This window comes from Lutjanus erythropterus, chromosome 16 (assembly GCF_056507025.1).
Source record: "Lutjanus erythropterus isolate fLutEry1 chromosome 16, fLutEry1.hap2, whole genome shotgun sequence".
NCBI lineage: Eukaryota > Metazoa > Chordata > Actinopteri > Lutjaniformes > Lutjanidae > Lutjanus > Lutjanus erythropterus.
In genome coordinates this window covers 29,330,715-29,357,236 of record NC_139332.1, presented here as the reverse complement: position 1 = coordinate 29,357,236, position 26,522 = coordinate 29,330,715, and the positions used below count along the sequence as shown (strand labels likewise).

The 26,522-nt window shown below is 38.3% G+C and overlaps 1 protein-coding gene and 1 long non-coding RNA gene across 2 annotated transcripts; both read left to right on the top strand.

Moving 5' to 3' along the window:
- Positions 1–5,068: 5,068 nt before the first annotated feature.
- Positions 5,069–5,952, top strand: LOC146313317 (uncharacterized). Its single transcript, XR_014772099.1, has 2 exons — positions 5,069–5,613; positions 5,731–5,952. It is a non-coding gene; the product is annotated as an uncharacterized LOC146313317 (long non-coding RNA).
- A 2,779-nt stretch (positions 5,953–8,731) lies between these two features.
- On the top strand, positions 8,732–13,685 carry mrpl24 (mitochondrial ribosomal protein L24). Its single transcript, XM_084738792.1, has 6 exons — positions 8,732–8,811; positions 9,067–9,253; positions 10,769–10,864; positions 11,143–11,246; positions 12,007–12,137; positions 13,240–13,685. The coding sequence occupies exons 2-6, from the start codon at positions 9,071–9,073 to the stop codon at positions 13,374–13,376; spliced, it is 651 nt and encodes a 216-aa protein (XP_084594918.1). The 5' UTR covers positions 8,732–8,811; positions 9,067–9,070; the 3' UTR covers positions 13,377–13,685.
- The last annotated feature ends 12,837 nt before the right edge of the window (positions 13,686–26,522 follow it).

Genomic DNA, 26,522 nt, shown 5'->3' with positions numbered 1-26,522 from the left:
ACTTTATAAGAAAAATATCTGTACTTTCGAATTCCTTACATTTTCAAAACAGGCGCATTACTTTAGTTTTAACGCAAGACGAAAACTACCTAAAAAAAAAAAAAATAACAAGGCAAAAACAGTACTTCTACTTGAGTACAGACTATGTGTACTTTTGCCATCTCTGAAAAAGACTATATTAAGCTGCTATAGGCTTCATCAGTGTATAGTTGCTAACTGCGTCTGTCTGTTGTTTGTCTCAGTGAAAATGAACCACTGAACCATAAACACCTCTGACATCACATTGTTCTCACATTGTCACAAACCAGGCAGGAAGAACAGGGGGATGATGACTCACTGGTTCACTTCACCGGGTTTCTTTGTTATGGCTTTCTCACTAGCTATTAACAGTATTTTAATCAAATACTTATCCCTTATTCTTATATTGTTTTTAGTAAGGTTACAGTTACAAAGGTACAGCACCGTATATGTATGTATTATTTCATGTACAATTTTCCAAAACTTTGATATTTTGTGGGCTTTCCAAAATATGTGTGAGAGGTCTGCATCTGTTGCTCCACAGTCTCTCCAACATGGAAAATCTGTACTTTAATATTTTACACTTGATCTTGGGTGTAATCAAAAAAAAATTGATCTAATTTTTTCCAAGAGAATTCCCTCCGGTACTACGAACTGATGGATGTCTGATTAATCATATTTATCTTTCATATTTAAACATTTAAACTGGTGAAGACCTCGGACCAGTCAAATTAGTCCGGCCTAACCTCTAAAAACAGGTGGCTGCGTGACTCAGGAGCAAAAAAATCGCTCTAAATCACAGTAAAATCCCTTTATTTACACCATACTAAGGGCAAAATAGAACTTTGTATTTAATAACCCTTTTATGTTCATACTGTACCAGCCACAGCAAACAGTGTCTGAGTTGTTCAACCTGTTCGGACTGTGAAACTCAATCAACCTCCCTGTTGAGGAAGAAGGAGGAGGCAAAAGTGCGAAGACTATGAAGAGCTGATGGCAGCGAATCAAATTTCAGCCTCCTCCCTTATATGTGTTTGTGGGTGTTGGCTGTCTGTCTGCTGTAAATTATTGAACCAAAGGAAGCGTGGTCTAGAGTAGACCTGATTGACCTGTTTAAAGAGGCCAGAGGAGATATGAATCAGGAACAAGGAAGTTTTTTTAATGTTTCTTTTTTTTTAAATAACACACTGCACTTCTGACAACCGTTACGCTACAGATTGATTAATAACTCTCCCTTTGTCTCTTTTGAACTCAACCCAAACTGCAGCAATGCGGTTTTACTGGATTATATCACTTTTATCCATCTTGGTGTCCATAATACTGGCATTGATTATTTATGGACAAAATGAAGCACTGATGATGCTAAACAAGGGGAATGAACAGCTGCAAATGGACTCAAAGGCGCTTGATGCTCAACGTAAAAAAGAGGAGCGGTTTAAAGTGGCGGTGGAAAAGCTGGTGGACCAGGGGAAAAAAGTAGCGGAGGAACTGGAGGCGACGATGGCCAAATTCAGCCCAGATATGGAGAAGAGGAAGACAGAAAATGATACCTGTCAGGCAGAAAAGGTGAAAAGTTTTTTTCTTTTTTTTTTTAAGCTGTACTTTCACAAAAACATAATCTTTGCGATGTGATGTGATCCGAGACTGTGGCTTTCCACCAGTGTGTGATGTGTGTGTGTGCTGGGTTTATGCCTGTGTGCTGCCAACAGCTGTAACCAGATGCATTATGCTTTTTTAATACTGGCCATCCCTCCTATTCTGCTGGACACTATATCTCCAGAGCGCCTGGAGGGAACTTTTTTCAAACTTGGTACAAACATCTTTGAGTATGAACTGATCAGATTTTGTTGGTCAAATATTTGACACAACATTGACACTTAAAAGGTAACTTTTTTATTTGTGCATTGCTGAAAATCCAGGGGTGGAAGTAACTACAAATACTCAAGCTAATGTAATTAAATAGTTTGTTTGCTACTTGTACTTTTCTGAGTAGATTTTCAAGTCTGTATTTTTCCTTGTACTTAAATATTCATTACACCAGTGTTTCACAACTCTAGCCCTCAGGGTATCCTGCATGTTTCAGATGTTTTCCTGCTCCAACACACCTGATTCAAATGATCAGGTTGCTGTCAGGCTTCTGAGAGAGAGGCTTGTGGCCAATTTTTGTAGCCAATAAGATGATTTGATCACAAACAGTCTGATGAAACCAGGACATGTGGGGGGAAAACGAAACCCTGCAGGCAGCACAGGTGTGGATTATGATTAATCATGAAATGAGTAGTTGGCACTGATAATGTATTAAATATCACTTTCACTTTCCAGGTCCAATAATTTCATGGTAAACGTGGTGTTTACTAGGGATGGGCACGATTGATCGATGATCGATAATTGATCATTAAGAATTTTGTCGATCACGTAATTTTTTTTCGATTTTTCGACAGTGTTAAACAGAGTTCATGTAGTGTGCGTCGAGAAAGCAATGTAATGAATTTCACTATGTGGCGGTAGTAAAATATCCCACCAGCGGGGGGCGATATAGCAGAGAAAACCGCCTGCGAGCTGACTTCTGCCCTGCCGCCGTATCTGAAGGTAGTAAACATGAAGCGTGCACGGCGAACAAAAACAAGTAGGTTAAGTAAGCTATAGCCCAGGACAGTTACCACCGTAGCCTTCATGTAAACCTATAGGCCTATAATGTGTTATTGTTATGTGGGATCTCCCTCTCTCAGTCGTGCCTTTTGGCAAAAAAAAAAAAAAAAGAAAAAAAGTCAGCTGCGAGTCTACTTTGTTCTTTGATTAAACGACTTTTAGTTAATAATATGATGTTTTATTTTTGTGTTTAAAAGAGGCGAAATGTAGCCTATTAATTTTGTTTTAGAGAATATCCTACTGGCTCTTATTTTGTTAAGATCCCGAGTCCCGACGCCTCCGCGTAGGTCTATTTCTATTGTTTAACAGTTGCACATTTAAATTGTAAATCGCGCAAGACGTGGATTAAAGTTCTCCTTAAATTATTATTATTTATTATGATTTTTTTCTGCCTAAAAGAGGCAGAATTGTATTTTGTTTGAGAAAATAGTACTGTGCTGGCTTTTATTTTGTGAAGAGTTTCAGCCCGATGCCTCGCGGTGTTTTGTTTAACAGTTGCACATTTAAACTGTAGCCTAAATTGTACAAGAGGATTGTTGGATTAAAGGTTCTTCTTGAAATAAATACTTAATTGAGAAAAATTAGACTGCCTGTGGTATTTTTAATCATTTTTTCTATCAGACATTTCTTAATGATTAAATCGATAATTGATCGTTAATTCTCATGATTATCGATCAAAAAGTTTGTCGAAAATGCCCATCCCTAGTGTTTACCAAGTAATATATTTGAAATTTCTTAGAAATTACCCACAAATTACTGATAGATTACATCACTTGGTAATTAAAACCTATTTACCATGAAATTATGAGACCAAATTAACTAATACTCTGAAGTGTTTTTTGAGATGAGTACTTTGTACTTTTACTCAAGATTTTTTCTAGCTTTCATGAGTATACACAGCATGAAGTGGTCTGAGACAGAGCCGGACTTCTGCACCTCTTCTTGGCTCTGTTTTCAGCCTTTAGAGAATCTGTGACGGTCGACTTAAACCAGTCACAAGTCACCTCAGACCGGGCGTTCCTATTGGCTGTTCTACTGGTGCAGCTGCGTGTGCACGTTTCTTCAGCGAGAGCCTGAATTAATGGCTGAAACTCCTGCAGGAAAAGTAGCCATAAAGCAGAATGATCAGACAGGAAATCCTGAAACGTGTCCAGGTAGTGAACAACATGGTCGCCCCAGGAGCCCAGCTCACTTGGTTACCTGTGTGCCGCAGCAGCACCACAGAGGAGCCGACTGCACGGTTTACAGGAAGATAATTAGTCTCGCTGGCTGAGTTGACTTCTCTATTAATGTATGAAAGCCATGTCCTGAGAGTAAAGAGAGGAGGGATGTAAAGGAAAGAATTGGCTTCTCTGGGTTCAGTACTCACATACAAACACATACAAGGGGCTGCTGTGCTGGCATTGTTGTCAAACCATGTTGCTGATTTGCATTCCCATTTCCACTTTATGGCAGAGCCACATCTAAGAAAGCATACAAGGCAAAGCGAGCCCGGGTCAAATAAACAAGTGTTGTAATACTCATGTCTTGTGTGCAGAAGAACAGAGAGAAACAAGTTTTTAAAAGTGTCTTTTTTGCATCAAATGGAATCTCTTTGTTTTGAAAAGGAGTTTCTCTCCTCTGTCACAGTTTGCACTGTCAGGTATCTGCTGTGTAATAAACAGCTGGCGTCTGTGTTCGCTCAGGATACATGCACACGTGAAGCGCATGCTGCTCATCTAGTAGGAAGTCTAAGGACAGAAAACAAAACCTCAGACTCAACAATCAACCATATTTAGGCTTTCTACCTTCTGCAGCTTTAATTCCTTTTTATTAAATTACTTTGAAGTCAAAGCAACTTGATTGGCTGAAGGAGACATAAAACCATGAAGCAGTAATTCTCAAATTCAGTATGCAAATGTGTGCGCTGTGAACACATCAAAGGGATAGTTGTGTTATTTATGTGTGGGGTTGCGTGAAGAAGCTACTGGTGGTTCAGCAGCAAAACGGATTTTAGCCCTTTTAAAAAATATCACCTAAAAATAAACAGGATCTGTTTAAGCGGATGCCACTTTATTTTGCCCTCAAGCAGTCTTTTTGATGTTACACTCAAGTGATAATGCTTTTGTTTTTGATCTCCTCAAAGCCACCAGACTTGTTTGGCAAAATCTGCCCCTGTTTTTACTGGTTAGCTTGTGTGACTTATGCAACTTGAGACTATGTTTTTCAGAAACACCGAAGTTTCACAATAACAAAAACAAATTGAGTAATCGAGGCAGCAGTGAACCAGCAACTCCCGTGTTCTGTGAGGTAAAATAACTGTTTTTTTCCAAAGAAGTCTGGTTGGTTTAAAGAGAGCAAAATATGGCGGTGAATGAATTGATGCCTCAGTATTAATCTACTTTTCTGCAGTATAAGTACTTTTACTTTTGATTTGATAACACTTTACATAAGTAGGATTTTTTTTTTTTTTACTTGTTATCGTGGAATATTTTTACCTTATTGCATTGATAGTTTAAAGTAAAAGAGTATTTCATCTTCTTCACACTACCTTGGTGTTTGAGACAGGACTCTAGGTTGCACTCAGGTATGAGGAAATTGTAAGATATTTAAGTATTCATTGTTTGCATCTAAATTCCAGTAATTTTGACAAACATTTCTCCCACTCCATTTTAGAAGGCAAAATCTGATGAGCTGGCCAGCACAGAGAAGGAACACACTGAAACTCAAGGTAAAACTACTACTTCAGACATACTGAACTGCTCAACTGCTGCCTGGTGCCACCATGTGGTGAAATACAACCATTACCTTTTTTTTTGTCTGAATTGTTCTCTGTTTCTTTCTTTGTCTCTAAGCTACCTTAAAAGCAGAGTCTGATGCCTGGAGCCAAGAGATAAATACTCTGAAAGTGAAAGTAACAGAGAAAAGCCCAATATGTGACCATGTGAAGAACAACCCATTAGCTCAGTAAGTTGTATAGATATTTATATATATAAAAAAAAGTTTCTTGACACAAGAAAGCAAACATTTGCAGAATGAGGAGCATAAATAGAGGAATAACAATCATGTTATTGTGTCTTTTAGGAAATTATGTGACAACAAAGCCAATCAAGGCTGATTGATCAAGGAAACTGTCCAGACAACGACATGGGGATGAAACCTCAGAGACCAAATGACACTTCACCTCCACAATGCTTCATTTTTTTAATATATTTTTTTGTACCATCCTGTTGTTATTGTTATCATGTTGAAATAAAATGTACTGATGCCTATAGTCCTCATAATAAGAGTGGATTTTTAAAGAAATGTTTGTGAGTTTGTGAAGCTCTCAGGGACTGTTTTTCTGTCCGATCTTTTATCTTACAGTGTTTTCCCAAGGATGGGGTGATAGCAGTGTGGAAAGCATGCATGCGGGAAAAAAATTTGTATATGAAATTTTTTATAGTGTAATCAGCAGCCATACAGGTCGCTCGGTCCACAAAAACTTCCCCACCCTTTGGCGGCCATAGGTTTCGTCCTGTAACTGTCATGGACGCCAAGTGAGTGAGTGTGTGTGTGTGTGTGTGTGTGTGTGTGTGTGTGTGTGTGTGTGAAGGTGTGTTTGTGTTCATGTCAGTTAGCGAAAAGGGGCTTGGCTGCAACTTACTAATGGATTCACAGAGTTGCACAACATTTAATGGAAATGTTCATGAGCCAAAGAACAGCTGATGAACTGTTCATGTCAGCTGATGAAAAGGGGGTGTGCCAGGCAAAAAGCCACGTAAATTCTAGATTAATCCACACAACATGATCAAACCAATGAACCGGCAGGGGAGGCATCACAGAGTTCCTGTTTCATTAGTGATGTATTCCACGCCCCCTAAACTTTGGCCACACCGCCCTGCATAACTCATGAACCATTTCTGGAATCTTGTGGGAAGTATCATTGGTCTATTTATTTTATTATTATTATTATTTTTAAATATTTTAAAACAATTTTAAGGGTCATATCACACATGGGCACACACGTAAATGTGGGGGACTACGACCACTTGAACTCAACACGAAGAAAGGATGGGAATTTGCAGCCACACTCCTTTATTCCCACGTGTGTGAGCGGGCCGTAACTGTTTGTTTTGTCGGGACTTGTTAACGCTGCAAGGCAGCTAGATTCACGAGATCATGAAATCAAACAATTACACGAGAATGTGTCTTGCCAGATGTCAGTTATCTGTTTGTGTCATTGCCAAAAGTGATGCTGCATGATCAGTGTCCTAGAAGGGACTTCTGGCAGCTAAAGCCGTGGTTTTAGGTGTGACGACAGCGAGAAGAGGTTAGTATAGATGCTGTGATATCGTCAGTTGTATTAGAAATGGAAAGTAATTCTTCATTGAAAGAAGAGCAAAGAACACTGAAGGCTTTTCTCAGTGGAAAAGATGTTTTCGCTCTTTTCCCAACCGTCTTCAGCAAGAGTTTCATCTGATTGGTTGAAGTTAGCCAGTGTTAGACGTGATAGACCAATGGTTCGTCCAATTGCCTGCCAAGAGTTTTTTCTTTTTTAAATTGCCTGCCCATTTCCAAACAGGTTTTTTTACGGAGGACTTCCCAGATGGTTCTGTGTGACAGTCCATCTGGCATGACAGGTTATGAACTTCTTCAACTTTAGCCACGCCCCCTTTCATAATGCGTGAACTGTTTATCATAGAGACTCGCGTCAGGCGTCATTGAACTTGACGGAGAGTTTGCTGTTCCACCGATGTGACTTCATCCCGCTCTGTGTACTTTTTAGCCACAGAGGTCAAATGGTGGTGTGGTGTGTGTGAACTAATTGTAATCTGAAACTGAAACAAATGTTAAGCTAAATTCACACTCAACAAACCTTTTGTGTTTGCATATGAAAATTTTTTGGGTGGCAATAGACGGGCTCTTGCAGCCTCGGTACATACAGCACATTTGTACACAGTAATGATCGGGGAAAATGTCTGTCTAGCTTACATATGAGATATCTCAAGATTTAGGAATATATGCTTTTATTGAAATTAAATAAAATATAAAATGCAAATCAAGTGTTCAAGAGGTTCAGAGTGGATGATCCAGTGCACATTTTATTTGTTATATGAAGATTATAAATGTGTAGCACAGCATTACTCCGCCACAGTCAACCACTGAAGAGACTGTCTCCAGTTTAGTGTCACCACAACTTTCACATCATATTAATCTCAGCACAGACGTACAAAAAGGGGTCTGACCTCCGAGTCTCCATGCTACGGTGGGGACTCTCCAGAAAATCACGCAGCAGCTTCAGTTTCAGAAAGCCGTTTTAACAAACTCTGAGCCTCATCCTGAACTCTGAGTTGAAACAGCCTGAGAGGGGGAACTCTGAGTTTTTGGTTCCAGAACAGCTGATCAGAATTAGTTCAATCAACTCTAAGTAAGTTAAGTCTGAGCTAAGTGTGTGCATGAAAGTCATCAGTGGAGCTCAGATATTATGATTCACTATGACAACAGGTAAATAAAGATGACATTTATCTTACACAAACAGGAGTGGAGAAAGGAGCCAATACTACGACATTTAATTCAGTATAGTCAGATGTTTGTCATTAACCTGACATGAATTCCCTTAATTATAAAATTCTGGATTCTGACCGGATGTTACATGTGATTTTAAGTATGTTTACCAGCTTAAACCTGACAAGGATAAAATGCAGGTGGCAGAAACTGGAGAAGACAATATGGATCAAACAGGTAAGACTTAATTTACTGATGGACCTCTAATTGCAAAATCAGTCCGAACAAGAAATAATGATTTTGCAGGAGTTCAGACAGACTGACTGCATTACAGATACTGCATTTTTGGTGCAGTTGCAGAAAATGTTTTGAGATGTTCAAAGAGATTAAAAAGAGGATTTCAAATTTTTGTGGCTGCACTATTTTTAAGATGGAATATTAGCATTTACTTTTTTTTTTTTTTTTTTTTTGCTTATTACAAAAATCGCCATCTAATTTGTTCTAAGTAACTGACTACATTTCAAAGTAATCCGACTCAATGACCTGCTGTCCAAGAACAGTAGATGCTGTATTTGGCCACTGCGCATGCGTCCAGCCTCCTGACCACTGGGAGGCGCTGCCTGCTGATCCCAGCGTTACTGTCAGTGCTGCTACATGTGACATTGACATCAACAGAGGGTAAGATCTGTCTGGATGTTATGTTACTAACTCGTTTTGTGTAATTAAAACGATTTAGCAAAATATTTATTTGACAAGATAGATATCAGTCAGTTTAATACGTCGTTTGAGAAGATAGTGGCGTACGTGTAGCCGCTGTAACACACCGTTAATGATGGCTTCTCCTCAAGCTAACGTTAGCATAGCTTGTGTTGTCAAGGGAGACTGGGAGCTTTTAAGCTAACTTACGAGCCTTGATTCATTTTGTTCCCGCAGCACAATGAGGCTGACCGCTGTCCTGTCGATGGCAGCCAGGGTAATTGTGCCCAAAGATTACCGCTACGGCACCAACAGACCGTGGACGGCGGCCGCTAAGAGGCTGAATCCTCCGGGGAAGAAGAGGAGGAAGGTGTTTGTGGAGCCGATAGCAGCTGAGGACTGGTCTGTTCTCAGAGGAGACACGGTCAGTATCTGTCAGTAAACCCAGGACACAAGTCTTTATCAGCACAGAGGGTCAGGTGCAAATGCAAAGCATTTTTCCTTGTGTGTGAGAAGTGTTATTTCATTCAGCTGAAACCAAGTATATTCACAGCATGTGCCTTATAATTAAATGTTTATGATTTGAGAATATGTCAGTCCTGTTCTGAGATAAAGCTGAACAATTAATCAACATGCAGTATGGCATGTTGCACTTTTTAATTCACAGTAGGTGCATTATTTATTAAAGGCAAAATGTCGTGTCGTGCTGCAGAGATGTCCTGGCTTACAAATCATGTTCTAAAGACTTCATCTTTATTTGGAATAGAACTGCAAGGATTAATCAATTATTAAATTAATAAACAACTGTATTGATGATCATTAATCATTTTGAATTTTTTTTAATTAAAAAAAAATCCAAATTCTCTGATTTCAGTTTCTCAAATGTGAATATTTTCTGGTTTCTTTAGTCCTCTCATGACAGTAAGCTGAATATCTTTGTGTCGTTGACTTAAAAAGACATTTGAGGCTGTAACCTTACGCTCTGGAAAATGGTGATCCACATTTTTAAACATTTTCTGGCATTTTGTGGACCAAACCACTAATCAATTAATAATCTAATAATGGAGAAAATAATCGACAGATAAATTGATAATGGAAATAATTGTTAGTTGCGGCCCTGATTTCAAACTTATCCTGCCAAAAATCACACCAAATCACTTTAACAGGTTTCAAGAAAATGAGGTATTGATATTGGTGAAAAACTGATCAGTCAAAATAATCACAATTACATATTTTTTCCAAATCATTTCGCCCTGTTCTGAGATTTTACCAGGTCAAAAATTAAGACATAAATGTTTTTGCCTTCTAGAGTTAGTTTAAAGTCAAGTCTTAAAACGATAGAATTACATTTAACTTAAAGGGACAGTTCACTTCTGTGTGGTGATGCAGTTTGTGGGTGTAGTAAGGTAGAAAGAAAATAGTGCCACCCAGTTCATTATATTCAAGAGAAGGCAGGTATCTCTACCGCTGATACAGTATCTCTAAACCTCTGCAAGTCACACCAAACTCCAGATGGATGAGTAGCACCACAGGAAAGAGAAATAATATGTACTTTTGATCTCTGGGGTGAACTGTATACTTATGTTAAGTATAAATTTTGTGAAGTCTCAACTTAAGTCCAAGTCCACAGTTGTGGGAGAGTTGGTGACTTTGCACCATGGAAACGGGACAGAACATCAGTTACAATGAATTACATCTTTATTTTTTTTCTTATATACTGTATAATATAATGATTTTAGTGTAGCCACAATTATGCTACCTATATAAGAAAAGATCATATATGTCTACCATAAATAATGTATGAAGTTTAAGGGAATTCTGTGTATGGGGTTGTAAAACTAACATTTTTAACCAAACCTGGGTTGACAAAAGATGGAGGGAAATAAAGAACGTGTTTGTACAACCTGAGTAATGAATCTGTTTTTACTGTGTTTCTCAGGTTGAGATTCTTGCAGGGAAGGACAAAGGAAAGCAAGGAAAAGTGATCCAAGTCTTCAGACACAGAAACTGGGTTATGCTGGAGGGACTAAACACAGTAAGAAAATGATATTTCTCTCACAGAAAACTAAACTGAAATGTTGCCAGTGTGTAACATCTGATCTGAAAGTGCTGAAAGTTAACAGTGTTAACAATGAAGATTTTGTGGTCTTGATTTTCTACCAGTGAAAAACAACATGTATTTATTTTTTAGCTCCACTGGATGGAGCCAGTGTCTGGCGTCAGGGTGCAGCTGCTGACAGAGTTCACCATAAAAAGCCATTTGGTCACCAGCTGTTTTTTTGGAGAACTGTGAACAATTGTTTTCTGTCTCAGCATCACAGGTATGTTGGAAAAACCGGTGATTACCGTGGGACCTACATCGCCAGTGAAGCTCCTCTTTTGCTCCGCAATGTCGCCCTCATTGACCCCTCAGACAGGTACGGTAAACCTGGCAGCACTGCAAGATTAAAACTGTGGCTGTGCAGATGAACAAACACCTCAGGACCTTAACAATAACTGAACCGCAGTTTAGCAGTCAGGTCTTACATTATTATTATCTGGAGCCCTAAATATGTGCCCTGTGACTAGCAGGAAAAAAATAGTTTAAAATGATATCTTAGTGCTGTCTGTTTGGGAGTAGGGCTGCAACTAACAATGATTTCCTGATAGGTTAATCTGCAGATTATTTTCATGATTGATTGATTAATCGTTCTGTCCAGAAGATGTCAAAAAATCGTGAAAAATGTTCATGACAATTTCCCAGAATCCAAAATGACATCTTTAAATTGCTTCCTTTGACCAAACATCAGTCAAAGACCAAAAAACCTCTTTATTTACTTTCATAAATGAGAAAGAAAAGCTGCAAATCCCAACATTTAATAAACTGGATTCTATTTTTCTACTAATTGATTGATAAAGTAGTCGTTGCAGCTGTATTTGGAAGACTGTAAAAGTTCTTAATCACAAATGTAACAAAGTTTATCGTACATATTTGTATGGTTTTGTAAAACATCACTAATGCTTGTAATTGTTGCGTGCATGTTTTCCTTTACTCTACAGTTAAGATAAATGCCCTAAAATAACAATCATCAACCCACCTTTAGAATGTTGTTTAGATTGTTATTCACTGTAGATAAATGTGAATGATCTTTAGTTTCAGAACAAACTAATTATGACACGCTGATATCGATCTTCCAGGAAGCCCACTGAGGTGGAATGGAAATTCACAGAGGAGGGCGAGAGAGTCCGAGTGTCTATCAGGACGGGTCGAATCATCCCGAAACCTGTTGTGGAGCGACGAGACGGTATCGTGCCCCAGCAGTGGAAAGGTGAGAGTGTCTGAGTGAGTGTTTTGACTGGAGGGCGATTCTTTTCAGTAACAAGTTTATTCCATGTTTAGCTGAGAGTCAGCACTAAAAACTGGCCGTCATTCATTTTTCCACCGCGTGCAGACTTGAATACTAAAAATATCTTTTCTGAGTGATGCAGTTTGATTGTTTTATAGTGGAAGAAAAACATTTCTGTCTAAACTAGAAGACACATGGGAAGTGTAAACCTTTACCAATGCTGAACAACCCACCAACTTAATTGTAGTCCAGGGAGAGGCTTGAAACGAATTTGTTTGTACGACGTGTCGTCCGACCACATCTGTGTTTATAGGTTTTTCAAAGGCCACACTCAGAGAGAGCAGCAAGATGTGATGAATTGGTCAAATTGTGCAGAGTGTTTCAGGGAGAAAAAGGGTTTAAGAACATGTTGCGGGCAGCAATTTCAGAATGAGCGTATATTAACAAAAAATCTGAACATTTAATATATTGTCTTTGTTCTATATCCAGTTGAATATAGGTTGAAAAGTTTTTGCAAATCATTGCATTCTGTTTTCATTAGTTTTACAAAGCATCCCAACTTTTTGGGAGTTAGTTTGTACAGTATACATCTTCCACATCAACAAAACAAAGACCCACAGTCTTAAAGACAAAACAAATCTAAATAAAAAAAGGAAAAGTGCAAAAGTTGTCTAGGGCTGGGGGAGTTTCAGACCAGCCGTCTGTCATTTTCCACACTTTGCAGACTTGATTTCCAAAAACAGGTTTCAGAGTGATTCAGTTTGATTGTTTTACAGTGGAAGAAACATTTCTTTGTAGACTAGACAACATGCAGAGGGTAAACATGCTGAACAGCCCTCTAATTTGCTTGTACTCCGTAAGACATTATTCCTTTTTTATGTTAAATATTTTACTTTCTGTTGCCACATAAGATAATATCTTAAGATTTGGAGTCTGTCCAGCAAAGCTTTTGCTTTTGCCTGTTACATAGTGATTGTCAAAATTGTCTCAGAGCAGGTGGCTGTTCAATCTTATGACAATGTACAGACGTAACATAACGTAACATACAGGCATAACTGACTAGTATTTATTACTGCCCTCATAGATGGTCCCAAAGACACGAGTCCAGAAGACACTCTAGAAAAGACCTATGTCCCATCTCTGAAAACCCTGGAGGAGGAAGTCATGGAGAAACTGGGCATCCAGGAGAACAGGAGGCACCAGAGGTCCTACTGGTACTGACCAGAGAAATCAGAGACACTCAGGCCTCCCTGTGCCATCTGCTTTTCACACGGCCTCCGGAAACGCCATGTTTTGTTGACAGTCGAGCAGAATGACATGTTAAAAAGAGACCATGTGAGGACGAAATGAGGAAGGCTTATGGACTGTGAAGTACTGGCGCAACATGCAAACAAAGCTGATAACAGACTCGCAATTTAAATGTTTCCAGAAGGAAGCGGCTTCAATCATCCTCTGTTCTCTGTACAGCGCTGTCAGAGTTTATATTATGTTCTTTTCTTTGTAAGTGAATAAATGTCACACGTAAAATAATATCATGGTTTGTATTTTGCTGTATACTGCAGGTTAACGTCATGTCTCAGCAGAGGAGCTTCATATTGTCAGATAACAACACTATTAAACCACCAGGTATGATATCAAAGTGCAAAGATTTTAGTTTAAGTAAGTGCAGTTCTCTTCAGCGCAGCAGAGTGTTTTCTTTCAGTTCTGTTTTGTTAGGGATGCACAATATGGATTTTTTTTTTCCACCAATAGCAATAACTGATAATTACCTGCTTCTCGTGGACGATACGGTATTTATGCACACCTGAAGGTAAGAAAAGGCTAACATGTCATGAGTGAAGGCGGCTGATTTAATGTTAATTTAATAAACAAAGAACATTTCTGATTCTTCAAAAGTTCAGTTGGTTCAGATTTTTAGGTAAAGTTCATCAAAAAATCCACACGTATTTTGGCTTTTATTTGTGCAGAAACGTTAAGCCAGTATCCTCATTGTTGCATTATTTTTATTTGACATCATAGCACTTAAAAACATCAGGTGGCCACAAACACAACTCCAGATGAATAATAATGTCACTCTGTGTCTGCAGGTGGTGCAAACTGGAAACGGTTAATAGATTTTTTGTATCATTTCACAAAGATGTTATGTCAGTGTTGTGTTAATAGCTTGTGGCACCATAAAATAGAAGAAAAAAAGTATGTGCAGGTTTAGGTTTCAACAACATAAAGGTTTGGAAAATAAAGTGAGGATGCCCTGTGCTTCTCTCCTGGGTGCCAGCTGGTGTACGGTGCACCGCAGTAAACCAAAACAATCCAGCACACACCTGAGTCCAGTATTTCAAAATCTTTCTACTAGTTTTCTGCCGTCTCAGATGAATACTGATCTTGTAGGTTTCATCATGTTTTTTTCGAGGGAACTTTCAGATACAATTGTTCTGATCCAGAGGGATTACAGGCTCTAGATTTACATCTTTGGACAGGCTGCAATCTGTTGGTCAAAGTAGCATTTTAAAAACGCTGGGATGCCCATCAGTTAGCATATTATTTATATTCACTTATCTGCATTAGAACACAATACATCGATCAGCATTAGAGAATCTGCATCTCTGTGATCTTAAAAGAATTATTATATCCCCCTGAATCCAGCAGTGGGATCAGGATTATCCTGATTTTTAGCATCAAAACTTTCCTTCTCTGCACCTGGGAGTGTTGAAATGGTCCAAATCAGCATCTGACTGGGTTTCTGCGTAGGACTGAATTACTAAATCTGCCTCTTTATTTTGTAGGATCAGCATAATATCTCCCGATTTTGAAATACCCAATTTTGAGATTTAATGCTGTCTGAATTATTCTGATTAAATGTTTTAAAATACTGGCCCCAGGATACTAGAATTTACTTTAAAGAGCAAGAAAGGAGCAAATTCTCCAAGACACACGCACTTGAAAGTCAATAATAATTCAAATTATCCAATACAAATGTAGTTGAAACATCAATAATAAGCAGCAGCACTGTAATTCTACCACACAGAATATTAATATTACATCAGCCTATTAATTTCCATAACAATCCAGATCAGAGTACAGAGTTACAGCGGACGAGCAGATCCAAAATGCTTCATTTTCATACTAAGGGGTTTGGTTTTCATATATCAACATCAACATGCAGTCATTTGGGAAGAGAAAACCACATTTTGCACATTTTCCCACAGCAGGAAAATACTTGAAAAATATTTACAGAGCAGGAAAGAAACATTATTAAGTAGATAAGAACCTTTAAAAAGCAGCATTTCAGCAGAGATGATGATGTTGACTTAGTTTGTATTAGTTACCGACATTATGAGAGCAGCAGTTGATGCTACAAAACAGTAGCTTCTGTCTCAGAGACTGAGGATGAATCACTTGACATTTGCTGCTGCACAATGCTTCATACATTACTGCGCAATCTGCATGATTGGAAAATGATTCTTGGTATTGGCAGGGTTAATAATGGTAATTGTTGCAGACTGTTTGGATTATTCATAAGGCTGAAAATAGTCATATTATTTTACAGAAGCCCAGACTTGCTGCTCTCCAAAACCTTAAAGCCTTTAGACAAAATGAGTCTGTCTTTCCAGTGTGTCTGGGAAACAGTGAGGAGAAGGAAACGGTTTGGGAGGAGACTACACAGACTGCAGAGTCTCGACCAACTTTCTCACTCACCTCATTTGACTTCTTCTACACTGGTTTATACACTGACTCTGCATGTTAGTCCTGTGATGTGTGACGAGTTCACCTCAGGTTTCAAATATGACTTCAGCTGTGAATTTATGGTCAAGTTTGTCAGTGGCCATTTTATTAGATATACCTGCACGATCTAATGCAAATTTTTACAGTTATGATTATGATTTATGTCTATGTTAAAGGAGTTTTTGTAGTCAATTATAAGTTTTAGGGTAAGTGATGATGTTTCAGAGCTGTTTCTAATATTCTAATATTACAATTTCACATCATCACAGTTCACAGAAAAAAAATACTGTATGTTTATGAAGAGTTCACTTTCAGCCTACTTTTTTTAAAATCACAAATCATATTCTGTGAACAGTTGTGTTAAAAAAAATCTTAGTTGTCTGTTAGTTGTACCAAAATCAATCTCAGTAGCAACCAAAGCAAAGTCTGACATTTTCACAGCATTTTCAAAGAAAACTTGCGCCATTCAAGGTAAATAATGAGGGTGAAATTCATCTTAAATTGAAAAAATATTCACATCTCTCTGCATCACTCTGGATCTCTGTGTGTTTGTACCTTTTTTGTCTACAAGATCATAAATAAAACATTGAAATAAGGAGAAAGAAAATTAAGATCATTCAAAATAAGCATTTATATGAAACTAAAAACAATACTTTTGGAAATCTGCAATTGTATTTTTAAAACTTCTTCATTTTTACTACTAGCAGACATCTTGGCTTGTTTTAGTAGGAAAATGATGGCTTAATTAAGGAGCAGTCATTTTACTGACACACCTAAATGGAACAGAGCCATTGTTACTGTTATTAGTTACAGCTGAGCTTTTCCTGCTTAATAACTCAGAGTGTCTGCTGTGTGAAACGGTCTGCTGACACGTTGAAGGACACTGTGAATAAACCGCAGCTGTTGAAGAAGGGTAGAGCGTTATTTATTCACTGAAGCCGCTCTCTCCAGCTGGTCGACACATTGTGCGGATCTCAAAACACCTTCAGACAAACCAGCGGGATCCTCTAACCTGCAAAGACATTCAGCTGAGAGGACACCAGGGTAACGACGTCTTTTATTTGCTCCAGTTATTTATTGTAATATCTGTAACGCCAACAACAAAATGTCAGCACAAAGAAGTGCTTCAGTAGTCGCACACCTGCATCATAATTTGTCCGACTTTATTCACAGCAGACATTTTCACTACTAAAATTAATGATGGCTCCACTCTGTTCAGATGTGCCAGTAAGCCAGCAGCATGCACAGTTAATTTTTTAAAACTTCAATACAGCATTAGTAAAACAATACTATACAACTGTTTTGAAACCATGGCAAAAAGCTGAAAATATAATCCCACAAAATAAAAGTTTTTTTTTCTTTGATATTAACATCCTGCACACAGTGCTGGAATAAAAAAAAAAAAAATCACTGGACACAGTCTGGTTTTGCAGCAAACCAAATTTCAGACAGAACAAAAAAAAAACTAAAGGTCATAAATGAGCACTTAGATTTTTTTTAAGGCTTTGTTCTTTTCAATATTAAAATTAATGGATACAGTATTGTTTTAAAGACACTGTTTAAATAAGTGCTGAAGTATCAGTGCCATTGAAAACTTTAGCGCCAGTACCCTGACACTGAAGCAACTAAATGGAATTCAGCCATCATTCATTTCATTACTTTATTATTTATTTACACTAACTAATTTGGTGAACATTCAGCATTAATTTAATAGAAATTTCAAAGGAGAACACCGCTGCTGTACTGTTGTCAGTTGTCAGTGAAGGAAGCATTACAGTTTGTCCATAATTTGATGATGACATATCGTGGTCATATTATGATATATTATAAAAAATATATTACAGATTTCTCCTTTAAAATGTATATGTTTTAAAATGTATAGAGTCACTATTTTCTAACCAGAATTATGTAGTGGGAGTGTGGAGAAGGTTTAGATCACCATGTAGGGAGATAAAATGCACTAGAAAAAAAAAAAGAAAGTGATTGGTCAAAGATTTGAGGGTTGCATTGGACTCATGACTTCAGTATTTCTAAAATCCTGGTTATAGCCTTGATTCAACATATCTCTTTTAAGGCCTGCCATCCCATGTGGCAACACTCAAACACATTTTTTAAAAATCAGGCTACCTTAAAATAGGCCTTTGTAGATATAAATACCCAGTTTTATCTGCATCTATCAAAGGAAAGTCTAGTTTCTGTGCAGTGCATTTATCTGTGATTTATCAGGGAGGTGGCCTGTGAAGTCTTTTTTCCTCACTGGTTAACCACCAGTACTGACTTACCGAAAGAGAAGTTTACCCGTTGCCAAATCTCCAGCTGCAGAAGCAACTAAGTTTGTTGCCAGGCAGTGACACAAAAAACGATGTGTCACAGATAATATAACTGCGTCAAAACTTCACAGTGGCTCTCTATGCTCTAATTTCTGGTCAGTGCAGTAACATCATGCAGAAAGCATGGCAAGTCCTTGGTTTGGCCGACCGGTGAGCGGATGAGTGCAGCAGTTTTCCCAGACTCGTCCCTCCTGAACCAGTTTGCCTCTGCCACTTTGCATCCAACAGGGAATAAAAACAGCCAGTCAGCGGAAACAGGGTTTTGAGGTTTTGCTTTTATGGGAGGAAAAATGATTCAAAGGTTGGTCGTCTTTTCTGTCATTGCAAGTGTTGTATGGATTTCAGTCTGGGATTACAGCAAGGTGAAGTGTAATGTTAGTGAAGTGGAACCTTTGTATTACTTGTCTTTATGTTTTCCATTTACACACATGCAAAGATTTATGGCTGTCTTAAAGCGATAGTTCAGATTTTTTTTTAAATGGGGTTATATGAGGTACTTGTTCACTGTCAGTGTGTTACCTACTGCAGATGGCGCTTGGCATGTCTCCACTGTGGTGAAGCAGCAGGAGTACCGGTGAAACTAAGCAAAGTACTGCTATGTGTACACTATATTTAAAATATTTTCACTGCTTTCCCTTTCAGACAGCTTTTTCCGATGGGAAACCACCATTATGTAAGTCAAATGTCGCTCTCTCTCCAAGCCAATGCCAGTCTCAACCAAACTCCACTGAAAAAAACAACAATTTTAGCCGCAGAACATGGGAGTTGCTGCTCTACTTCTGCCTTGATCTGTGAGTTTGTTTGTATTATTTTGTGACTTCTGTGAATCTAAAATAACCCTTTAAAACAGGGGTATTTAACAGCACCAAATTATTGTTTGACTTTAAAAAAAAAAAAAAATGTCTGCAACATTCTCAGTAGTGGAGTGCCTGATTATGTTTACTGGATCAGGTTTTGTTGATTTGGTCCTCTTTCCCTTTATTTGTGCTCTACAATGGACAAGTCGGCTATGTAGCTAAAACTCTGAATCTATGATGGTGAGTCTTCACAGGGTCTTTTATTTAGAAAGTTGTCCTGATTCTCTTTGCTTTTTCTGTCTATGACTTCCTGCCCATTTGATCTGCTCTGTGCAGATCGATTGTCAAAAACAGAAGCGGTGAAAAAGCAGTGAAAATATTTTAAATATAGTGTACATTTAAACTAATATTTATTTTTTCTGAAATATGTCTCCTGATCTTGTCCACAGCAGTACAGTTGCTCAGCTTCCTACACCAGTAATCCTGCTCCTTCCCCAAACTGAAGGGATGCTGACCGCCATCTACTATAAGTAATTAACTGACCATGGTTAAGTACCTCATACATCCCACTTTAAAAAATCTGAACTATCCCTTTAACTTGTGCAGAGCAGAATGAGCTTTAAGAATGCCCATCTTGTAATTTTGTGGTTAAGTTGACAGCAGTTCTGGTAACCCAGTTAAATGAAACCACTGAACATGACTCAAGCAGAATTAAGAAGACATAAAAATAAACTGCAGACTCTGTGTTTTCGCTGAGTCACATTTTGCTTCTCAGCCACGTAAACTAATGAATACCACCTGGAGGTCTATGTTGCATGTGGCAGAGCCTGCAGCAACAAAGGTGCTATTCATTGTAACCTAATAAATCAGATTATAGCGTCCAATAAAAGTGTCTTAATTTGTTTTAAATAAGTGCTCATTTTCACCCAGTGTCTCTGTGTTCGCATGATGGGTGGCAAATTTGCTGTGAAATAAAATAATAAACTCAGAAACTAGGCCCTGCATAAGTGACATTATAATTTTCTTTACAGAGACAGGAGGATCTGTGATCACTCGGACATCTCCAGAACATCTGAAGGCACTTTAAGACTAAATTTGAGTTTTGCTCTTGACTCACTTGATGATCTAAGCTCAGCTACAATATAATGATAGTGTCTAATTATAGGCTGGTTGTTTGAAGGCTGCTGGAAAATGTAACGTTACCCCGTATGCAGGTCTGAGGCATGGCTTGCATGCATGTTTAACTATGTTTGGTCTAATTTAGTTGCTCTCACTGGATTCTTGTACGTAACCTCAATATGTCACTGATAGGAGCTGAAAAGGAAGGTAGAGCACTGCTCTTGCTTTAATTTTTGGACTTTAAGTCTCCCATCCAGACTTGATTTATGGGTTTTATGTCCAGTTCGATTGAAAGGTTCGTTGTTAAGATTTATTGGCAGAATATGGAATTAAATATATGTGTATCATCACCTGAAAAAGATAAAGCCTTTCACAACCACCATACATTTTCCTGCACGCTTGGAAGACATTGAGATGAGCAGTATTCAGTTGGTTGCACTCAACCTCACCACTAGATGCCACTAAATCCTACACACTGATCCTTTAATTCGCAGATCTGTAGTTCACATTGAAAAAAACCTAAAATACTTAAAATAGTAAAATGTAGTTGTGATTAAGACATCTGAAGATTTATATTACTACAGCACATGTATCTGTGGAAATAAGAAACTTGTTAACATGTCATACTGGGAATTATCCTGCTGTCAAAATATTAAGTGTTAACGACAGTAAAAATACCTTTTGTTTTAATATAAAAAAGAATTATGAGTGCAAATGGATTCTGATGCATTTACTTGAACAACAACATGAACAGAAGTGTGCTTTGAGAGGCCATAAATCATGAATATGAAGTTTTCAGTAATATCTCCTCTGGCACCAATCTGTTTTTTTTTTAACAGCGCTTGGATATTATGTAAATACTGAGGAAAAACCACCGCCTGTCACCACCATTTCCTTCTCATGGAAAGCGCTCTCACTGTTACTAACAATATTATTATTAACCATGATGGAAAGCAAGCTAAGACATTTATCAGTGATGGAAAGAGTGATTATATCCTCTACTTAAGTAAAAGTATCCATACAACAATCTAAATAAAATACTCCGTTTATACTCGTTTCAAGTTAAAGTCATGCACTCAAAATCTCATTTATTACATGGCTTTGTTAAACACTCAGTGCTGATTGGTCAATTATAGAATTCTAAGGCCTGTTATTTCTGAATGACACACTGCTGCTATGGGCACAGTTCTGATCTTAGACTCTCGAGGAACAATAAAATCATGTTTAAATCAATAAAATCAGTCTTAAATTATTTTGTTTTCAAATAAACTCCATCTGGGTGATTGAGGACGAGTCCTGCACCACCCTGTTGGGGTCTATTTCACAATAACAACTTGTTCAATGTACATTATTCCTTACATTTTATTTTGTTGGATCATTATTGATGCATAGATGAATTTTGATTTTGTAGCTGGTCTAGGCAGAGTTGATTTTAACTATGTCATACACTGTATACTCTTCTGAAGGACTGAGGTTCTACTCAGAAACTTTTATTTCTGGAGGAATCTTTTCTGTATCCGAGGTCCAGACCTTTGAATCTACACACTGCTTTTTGGAAGAAAGGGCCCGTCAAGATGCATTGTAAGACTAAACGTTCCAGTAAGAACTCCCAGAGAGGGTTCTGGGTGGAACAATTACACCATAGAAAGGCTCTCTGCAGAACTTCTCATAGGGGGTTTTTCTGCAAAACCTTACAGATTGTTCTAGGTGTAATCCTTTATATTAGATTCTAGGTAGAACTCTCTGCAAGGGTTGCAAGTAGAGCCTTTATCAAAGGTTCTAGCAGGCACCAAAAGGGTTCTTGGGAACAAAGCAAAGGACTCTTTATGGTTCTTGTTAGCACCTTTATTTCAAGAGCGTATGGAAGTTTAAAAGACCTTTTCACGGCAGCCATACTAATATGAAAGAGTAGAGTAAACACGAGTGTTACCAACAATCTAATTTAGTTCCAGTTCCATTTAGTGTAGCAGAATCTTTTCAGTGAGCTAACATGCACAGTAACAGCACCCTGACTCTGTTTGACCTCAATGGAACAAAATCTTAATCAGTATAATTGATACCACCTGTGCAATTTAATGTAAAAATGGCTGCTGTGAAAAAGGCCTATAAAAAGTATATTTCCCTGAGAAATGCAGTGGAAACTGGTACAAAGTAACTTAATATGGAAATACTCGAGTAGCGCACCTCAAAATTGCATGTGTGCTGTAAGATGTGACCTGTGTGGACTTTCTCAAACTAAAAAGAAATCATTTTGTTCTTATTATGTTTCTGTGACTCATTGATACAGTATTATTTTGAGAAGAAAACCACATCACAAGGTTCGTATCATACGATCATCTGCAGATGGGGTTTTGCTCAGTTGACATTAAATTGCAGATGTTCAAATTTTCATCCTTTTCTGAGTCTTCTCCTCCTGGCCCCGTTGGTCTAAAGTGAGAGTATGCAACTTTGGCTGAAGCAGTGACCAGTGTGGCCACAAGAAGTAATTACAGGATAACGGCACGCTGAATTTCCTTTCCTTAACATTCTCAAGTCAGTCGCTTTAAAGACAGAGATAAAGCGTTGTGTGACAGACGCAGAGAAGAAGGCAGGAGCCATAAAGACAGGCAACTGATGCAAAATAAACATCTTATCTAACATGAGCCACCATAAGCTCCTGGTCTTACCAAACTGAAAAGTAGTGTTGCAGAAACAAACCCCTGCATGCATTAAACTGAGCTTTTGCAGAAATCTGAATTCATGGTGTGATGTACTTGTTTATTCTGAGACAAATGGTCATGAACTGAAGTTGATAATAGAGATTTAAAACTTGGTGATTTTATTGATGTAAAAACATTTATTTGGTCAAAGGGGTGGCTGTGGCTCAGGTGGTAGAGCAGGTTGGCTGGTGGTTCAATCTCCAACTTTGATCCCCTCCTTGGAGAAAATGCTGAACCCCGGTTTGTTAACTGCCACTGGAGACACACAAGACAGTGTATTCCCAAATTGCAAGTTTGCCCAGATAAATGGGGACGGTTGCATGAAGAAGAGTGTCCAACATAAAAACCCCACAACAACTCAAATATGCGGATTCATGCCAGGTTGGGTGGAGCAAAGTCTGCCAATGAGCAGATGGTCCGCTGTGGTAAAACAAAAAAAAAGTAGAAGAAACAGCAATTACTTTCTTATCACAGACAAAAATGCAGCTTTAAAATCTCAAGTGCAGCAACCCGGGTATTTGTGCCCTGGTTATGTCCATATCCATAAACCTCACTAACACTCCTTCCTCTGTCCAAACTTCCACAGTGTTCAGTCCTCAGTCCTCACAGATTTGTCTGAGCTAATTACAGACCCTTGACTTTTTTTTTGAAGACAAGATGTTTACCCCAACAAGGTCTGGGGCTTCTGGAGTAAAGGGTTTGTTAAAGGCTGTTTACTCAAACATTTACTGTCCTTATCTAAAGATAAGAGAGCCATATGACAAAGTGTCGAGAAAGTTTCTGTTCCAAGGCTGGATTTTTACTTGTTAGTCTTGTTAAAGGACTTGTGTGTAGGATAGAGTGTCAGCTAGCGGTGAGATTGCAAAAACCTGTCACCCTCCCCTTCCCGAGTTCTTGCCCACACAGCCAGTCGACTCACAGAGCAGAGCTCAGCTGTCAATCATAGCATGAAATCCCCTGTATATATAATAAAATAGCTGATTAAAATCAAAATGATCAGCAAATAAATAAGCTGCAACATGATAAAAACTACCTTAAATGACTTTTTTTTTCTTTTGATGTATACTTGGATGATTTAGTTTGGGCCATGTGCTATCTGTTAACATTTGTAGGCAGGATTTAGGACTTGGGGAACTGTGTTAATTTCCACTTCTAATATATGTTGTTGGCATTTATGTATGTAGGCCTCTGTGGAGAAGAGTCTGCATCCTCTGCAGGTATAAAGGGCTCATTCTGAGGTAACAAAATGCTATTTTCAGGTGAGTTTACACTAATGCAAAACTATATTCCATTTCTGCCCTATTCTGACAATAAAATCTTACACACTGGACTGTTAAATGTCAATGTGTTTTCTTACTTTTGGAACAAAACTCCAGTTTCATTTCAGCTCTCTATTGCTGATGAATTTAACTTTTCATTTGCAAAAAGAAGACTGGGTTGCATCTTCTTTCAAAAGACTAGTAGAATAACTTTGAAAGCTGAAGTTAGTGGTTCATTCTTGACCTCTAACACCACAGTTTAATCAAAACAATCTCATGACAAGGTCCATTTAGTAGCAGTTCTGGAGCTTTCAATTTTACCACAATATCTTCGTCAGCAGAATATTCTCCCTCTATGGTTAAACAATGCCTCCCCTGGACTGGCTCTTTCTTTCGCTGCAGTTTTTGGTTTAGGAATTGCCTTCCTCTTTATTTTGCTGCCCTGCTGCTGAAGACAGATGACAGCAGAAAGGATGACGTCTGACAGTGAGCAAAACCGCTGACTGGACTTGAGTCAATCCGGATCACCAAGGCAGTCAGTCAAAGCGGGAACATAAATTTGGACCAAATCTCAACCCTGATCTTTGTCTGCTCCCTGAGCTTTGACATTTCCTTCCCAGACAGTCCTGCTGGTATCTGGGTGTCAGATTCCTCAGGTGCGAAGCTCCGGCCGCCGCTGACGAGCCGCAAGACGGCCGCTACAAAGCACCATTCACTCTGTGTGACGGAGTAGAGCGGGCACCTGCTCCACAGCCCCAACTGAGAGGCTAAAGGTGTCAATATGCTTTGAACAAACATCTCAGATTGTTCACTCACCTCCTGCTGTAGTTTTCCAAGTGTGCAGAGATGAGACAGTAGGCGGGTTTTCGGTTTCTCTGTCAAGTCTTTGTACAAACTGCACCCCAAAAACTGCAAAAGAGGGAAATTTGACTCCACCAGATATTGACATCCATCGGCACAGGTTCAAAGTTCATTGTTTTCTGTGTTTATTTACACATGGTCTGATGGAGGCTGCATTCATTGTATTCATTTACATGCATACATACCTGTAAAAAGAGATGATTACCAGGGCTTGTCTTTTTTCCAACTTTCTTTTATCCTAAAAACACACTGCAGTGCAAGCACACAACCTCATTGTTTTGTTTTACTTTTATTGCTATCGCTATCGTATAGTTTTCCATTTGCTGAGCTCTCATTAATAGTCACAACACCTGCTGATCAATATTCACCTTCATCCAGCCCTTTGCACGTTGAGCTGCTGCACATGTGTGAACCAAAATAAGGTCAGACACACAGTCCATGCACAGTGAATAAACTCCAACACCAAGCGGAGACATATTCGTGTAGCTGCAGACACTACCGCTGCATGACCTACCGCTTGGCATTTATTATTCAAATTTCATCTTAGAGTTCAAAATGTTAAACTGAGGGTGCAATGCCTGCTTTTGCATTCTTGTAGAAGCGGGATTGTCACCTGTCTCTGTAACACTAAGGTTTCCAGGTACGAGCAGAAGAGAGGGGTTATTAATGCTACAAACCAGAAGAGTGAGTACTTTTTATTATACTGATAAAGTGCTGCACATGAAAATTATATCAACATGTTTATTGTTCCTTATTGCTACTCACATTATTGTAAACTTAAGATGATTTTTATTGGGATCCTGTTGGAGTGATGACTGTTATATCCATGATCTTAGTGGTCACATTCTGAAATTATGCTCTGAAGTTAAATACTGATACTGACAGGTCAATTACACCATTCTAAGGCCTGTTAATTCTGTATAGCTGCTACATGCTATGTATAACAGACCATAGGTATGAAGAGTAGACTTTTGCTATAGACGCAGTTCTGATCATAGACTCTGCAGGAGCAATAAAATCATTTTCACATTAATATTTCAGGTGAAACTGTTTTTTTAAGGAAGCAGCTGTGTAATGAGTGGGATAATGTACAGTGAACAGGTCATTATTGGGGAAATAATGAGGTTTATTTCACAATAATGACCTGCTCACTGTACATTATCCCTTACATAAAAATTGTGGGGTATGGGGCAAGAACTTTTTTTTTTGGGCTTCTGAAGGGGGAATGCCAGAAAAAGTCTGAGAGTTGCATTTAACATCACTGGTTAAAAAGGAATGACTCTGAGCAGTTTTTAGGAAGAATACTGTGTACTTTTACTTGAATATTTTTTTCAACAACAGTACTTTTACCTGTAATTGAGTAATATTTCATTAATGTAACAGTTGCCTACACTGTTTCCCTCTGAAATGGGGTGGAAGATAGAAGTATAAAGTTGCTTAAAATGGAAATACTCAAGTAACTACCTTGAATTTGTGCTTACTGCACAGTACTTGAGTAAATGTACTTACATTCCACCAGTGCTAAATTGTGACATACTGCATTGAGTTTATTGGTCTCAAATCAAATGCTGGTGTCAAA

Excerpts from the sequence above, each read along its gene's own strand:
- mrpl24 (XM_084738792.1), top strand. The coding sequence starts at position 9,071 with ATGAGGCTGACCGCTGTCCTGTCGATGGCAGCCAGGGTAATTGTGCCC. Across the intron at positions 9,254-10,768 it reads CTGTTCTCAGAGGAGACACG|GTTGAGATTCTTGCAGGGAA; the intron begins GTCAGTATCTGT and ends TGTGTTTCTCAG. Across the intron at positions 12,138-13,239 it reads CGTGCCCCAGCAGTGGAAAG|ATGGTCCCAAAGACACGAGT; the intron begins GTGAGAGTGTCT and ends CTGCCCTCATAG.